This window comes from Notothenia coriiceps, unplaced genomic scaffold (assembly GCF_000735185.1).
Source record: "Notothenia coriiceps isolate Sejong01 unplaced genomic scaffold, NC01 NC01_scaffold00004358, whole genome shotgun sequence".
In the NCBI taxonomy this organism is placed as follows: Eukaryota; Metazoa; Chordata; class Actinopteri; order Perciformes; family Nototheniidae; genus Notothenia; species Notothenia coriiceps.
Genome location: NW_011337059.1, coordinates 32,673 through 36,789, shown reverse-complemented (window position 1 = coordinate 36,789; position 4,117 = coordinate 32,673). Strand labels below are relative to the sequence as shown.

At 42.3% G+C, this 4,117-nt stretch overlaps 1 protein-coding gene across 1 annotated transcript in view; it reads left to right on the top strand.

Annotated features, from left to right (window-relative positions):
* Nucleotides 1–1,421: 1,421 nt before the first annotated feature.
* The window catches only part of LOC104942218 (ryanodine receptor 3-like), a gene marked incomplete at its 5' end in the record, with an annotated part of 10,240 nt that continues 7,544 nt past the window's right edge, over nucleotides 1,422–4,117 (top strand). The window contains 6 exons of the mRNA XM_010767416.1: nucleotides 1,422–1,574; nucleotides 1,671–1,713; nucleotides 1,811–1,938; nucleotides 2,016–2,076; nucleotides 2,208–2,354; nucleotides 3,448–3,582. Coding sequence (XP_010765718.1) covers nucleotides 1,422–1,574; nucleotides 1,671–1,713; nucleotides 1,811–1,938; nucleotides 2,016–2,076; nucleotides 2,208–2,354; nucleotides 3,448–3,582 — 667 coding nt within the window. The remainder of the gene's footprint in view (nucleotides 1,575–1,670; nucleotides 1,714–1,810; nucleotides 1,939–2,015; nucleotides 2,077–2,207; nucleotides 2,355–3,447; nucleotides 3,583–4,117) is intronic.

Here is a 4,117-nt window from a genome sequence, read left to right as displayed (position 1 = left end):
TGGTGGCAAAGTAAAAAAGAAAAGAAAAAAGATAAGAAAAAAGACAACAATTAAGGACAAGTGTGTGCTTTTTCATCGTTTGACCTCGGTCACAGCCTTCTCTCCATTATTTGAGCAAATGCCATCTTCCTGAGTCACTTCTCTCCTCCATCACAGCGGCTGTGCATATCACTTTTGCGTTGCTTGCGGAGCCTGCGCTTGTGCTCGGTTGATGACTGTCCTCCTCCTCATTCACTTGTTCACTTTCGCTGGTAATATTTTCCTCTGTACCTCTCTTCCGAATACCTCCCGTTTTGAGCCACGTTTTTAACATCATTCAGCTTTCTTCTTTCTTTAGCTTGCTTGCAACGTTAGCGGGTAGTAAGGTCGTAATTAGCAACGCCAGAAATACAATTAAAAAAATGTTTTCATTTCTAAATCTAAAAACAGCAATAGCCTATTAGAACTCATTTAAACCACATTTTCAATTATCTCAAGCTTATCTTCATTCGTTGTAGTATTTTGATAGTATGATTTATTTTTTAATTGATGTTATTCAATCAAGCCTCAAACTGATGTCACTTGTCCCTATAGCCTGTTTTAAATTGAAGTTGTCTGAGGTCCTTACCATCAGCTGTTCTTGCAGTAATAAGTTGGACATTTTTAATGTCCAAAATGTGCACAATATGTGTCAATATACTGCTTTTCATCTTTTTGTTTACTTAGTTGTGTTTCCTTTATTTTATATGTCTGTGTTATTTGTAAAGGTTAAAGGTAGGGTAGGTAAGTTTGAGAAACCGGCTCGAGATACACTTTTTGTTATATTCCATGGAATGCTCTTAACATCCCGATAGCAATGAATATCTTAAGTGCTTTGACCAAAAATCCATAAAAAATGTCATCTGTGGAAGCCGTGGTACTGTAAAAAGTATGACCAATCATTTTAGCCGGCCTGGCTAAAATAACTGGATGGCCTACCTGTCAGCCTTCCATCTGTGCACAAACTTATCTCGTGCCCTCATTGGTCATGTGCGCGTTTGTGTGTGTTGGAGGAGGGGCTCTGTAAGGAAGTGGAAGATGATCTCCGGTCGTGTATTTTCAAATTCTAGCGATCTCGAGCCGGTTTCTCACACTTACATACCCTACCTTTATATAATAATAATAATAGCGCTTTTCCTGGTGCTCAAAGTGCTTTACAAGCAAGCAATGAAGAAAAATAACAACAAAAGTAGAAAAGTGCTAAGCTAGGTGGAATAAGGGCGAGGGGTTAGTGGATTAGGAGTCGAAGGCAAGAGTGAAAAGGTGAGTTTTGAGGGGTTGTTTGAATGATGTGAGAGTGTTGGCAGATCGGATGTGGCTGGGGAGGGAGTTCCAGAGTGAGGGGGAGGCTGCTGCGAAATACGTAACTGTTGGTCATTTCCTTTGCTGCACTAACAATCCAGCCATACTTCATTTTTGTCCAAGGTGCCCCTGGTGGTGTTCAAACGTGAGAAGGAGATAGCGAGGAAGTTGGAGTTTGCCGGCCTCTACATCACAGAGCAGCCGTCAGATGATGACATCAAAGGGCAGTGGGACAGATTGGTCATCAATACTCCGTGAGTCAACCACAGTAAAGCTGCTCACCTCTGAGACATCATTTATTATTAACAAAGGATTAAACTTGTTTGTTTGTTTTTTCCTGTTTGTACCAGATCCTTCCCCAACAACTATTGGGACAAATTTGTCAAACGCAAAGTAAGTGCAATATTTTTTTTGTATCTGTTATGCAAACACACTGTAAACCCCATCTGGTGATACTTAACTTTGTTTTGGTTTTTGCTGCTTTCTGTAGGTGATCAAAAAGTACGGAGACCTGTATGGAGCTGAGAGGATAGCAGAGCTGCTAGGGATGGATAAGAGCGCCCTTGATTTCAACCCTACAGAGGAAACTGTCGCCAAAGAGGCCTCGCTTGTGTCATGGTGAGGGAATAAACATAAAGCAATAGATGTCATATCGAAAATATAAACCTCTAACATCAACCCTTTTTTTTTGCCAGGCTGAGCTCAATCGACACAAAGTATCATGTGTGGAAATTGGGAGTGGTGTTTACGGACAATGTAAGTTTGAACACAGCTTAGCGTGTTTCCATTTGAGGTTATATGGTGACTGATTTGATGGATGGGTTGATGATGATCTTATAACCAGACAGATGGGTTCTGATTAATTTCTCATTGTGTTTTCCTGCCAGTCCTTCCTGTATCTGGTGTGGTACACCACCATGTCCATCCTGGGTCACTACAACAACTTCTTCTTCGCTGCTCACCTGCTGGACATCGCCATGGGGTTCAAGACCCTCCGCACCATCCTCTCCTCCGTCACACATAATGGCAAACAGGTATTGATGAGGAGGACGCAGCTCTTCCTCTGAGCTGTAGGGGGCACTGCGGAGTTAGTGGTCAGGGTCGGGTTGTAACCACCGTCTGTTTACAGTCTGATGTGCAACCACAAGACACTTTTGTCACAGTTTGCATGTTCCTGCCCCACAGATGGCATTGTGTGGGTAGTACTACTGGCAAGGCTCTCTGCTATCTGTGATCTGCTGCAGAATTGTGTAAGGGGGTGTTTCTTTTACAAACTTAAAGCTGCTTTAAGCATTTTTTGACCACCAGGGTACAGAATGACTCTACGCCTAAATCTGATATTAGCAAAATTGACATCCCCTTCATTATAACCACCTCTTTACTCTGATTTGATCCATCTACTCCTGGTGGAATTATGTTTTTTCACATTTTCTGTACACAGAGGTATTGCATTAGTGTCTTGTGTCACCTTCTGTGCATCGTGTTGTAAGGGATGTTAACCTGATGCTCGGTTGAGCAATAACGTGTCAACCAGCAAATATTGTATGTGTTTAGTCAATTATAGTACCTTTAATCCCCCCTGTGAGGAGATCGGGAGAACTAAGTCAAAACAGAGATTTAAGGAGAGCAGGCAAGGACGCATACACGTTCATTTAGATTCACCCAGTATCCTTTGGCATTTGAGTTCAAATAGCTCAATCCCTTTATTTCACTGACTGTAAATCCTTGCAGGGGATTGTCATGTCAACTGACCACAGGCACAAATCAGAATGTAATGTCAACTCAATCTCCAAGGGTGGGAGTGCACCCAAATTGCGATGCCGTGAGGAATCGTCGACACCTCCCACACTCAGCTGTCTGCGGCCAGATCAATCACAGCGGGAAAACCAATGCAGCTTACTGCTGCTTCCACTGTTATTGCTGTTTAGTTTCATTGGTGCAGGAGCTACATCAAGAGCTTTGAATCTGTTGAAAATAATTATTTATATAAATACAAAACCGATGTTGTTTTTTATGCTGTTTTTTACTCATTGAACTCGTCCTTTCTTAGACAGCTTGTCTAGTGTGTCTCTACCCCAGGAAGTTGGAAGTGACATTTTTCTGATTGACGTCTGTGTTTCTCTTCAGCTGGTGTTGACGGTCGGCCTGCTGGCAGTTGTGGTCTATCTCTACACTGTGGTGGCCTTCAACTTCTTCAGGAAGTTCTACAATAAGAGCGAAGACGAGGATGAGCCAGATATGAAGTGTGACGACATGATGACTGTAAGTAGCAAAGTTATTTAAAGGTCACCTGTTCACTGACTTTTTGCCCTGATCCATTTATATAAAAACCTGTCTGAAAATGAGCTGATCAGATTCTTGCTACTTTATGATGTCATAACGATTGTTTGGCTTGTGTAACCATTAGCCAATAAGCTACCAAGGTAACACCCCCCACCTTATCACCTGAATCTCCTCCTAGAGCACCATTAGGCGCATTCACACCGCAGTACTTTTCCCACTGAGTTCCGATATAGTTCCGAAATGTTGCGTTGACACCAAAAAAAAACGGAACTAAAATGAGTTAATGAGAACCTTTTTACCCCCTTTTCCGTCCCGTTTCTCGTGGGGAAAAAAAGGTTCCTATTTCTGATTGGCTGGGAGGATTGCAAACCACGCCCCGCAAAACTCCCAAAAAGTTTTGTGAAGCCGCCATTTATGCTAATGCTAATACATTAGCATTAGCCCAGCACAGAAACGCAGAGAGACTAATTTATGGCAACACAAAAGAAAACATGGGAGCGGTGGAGATGAGGAG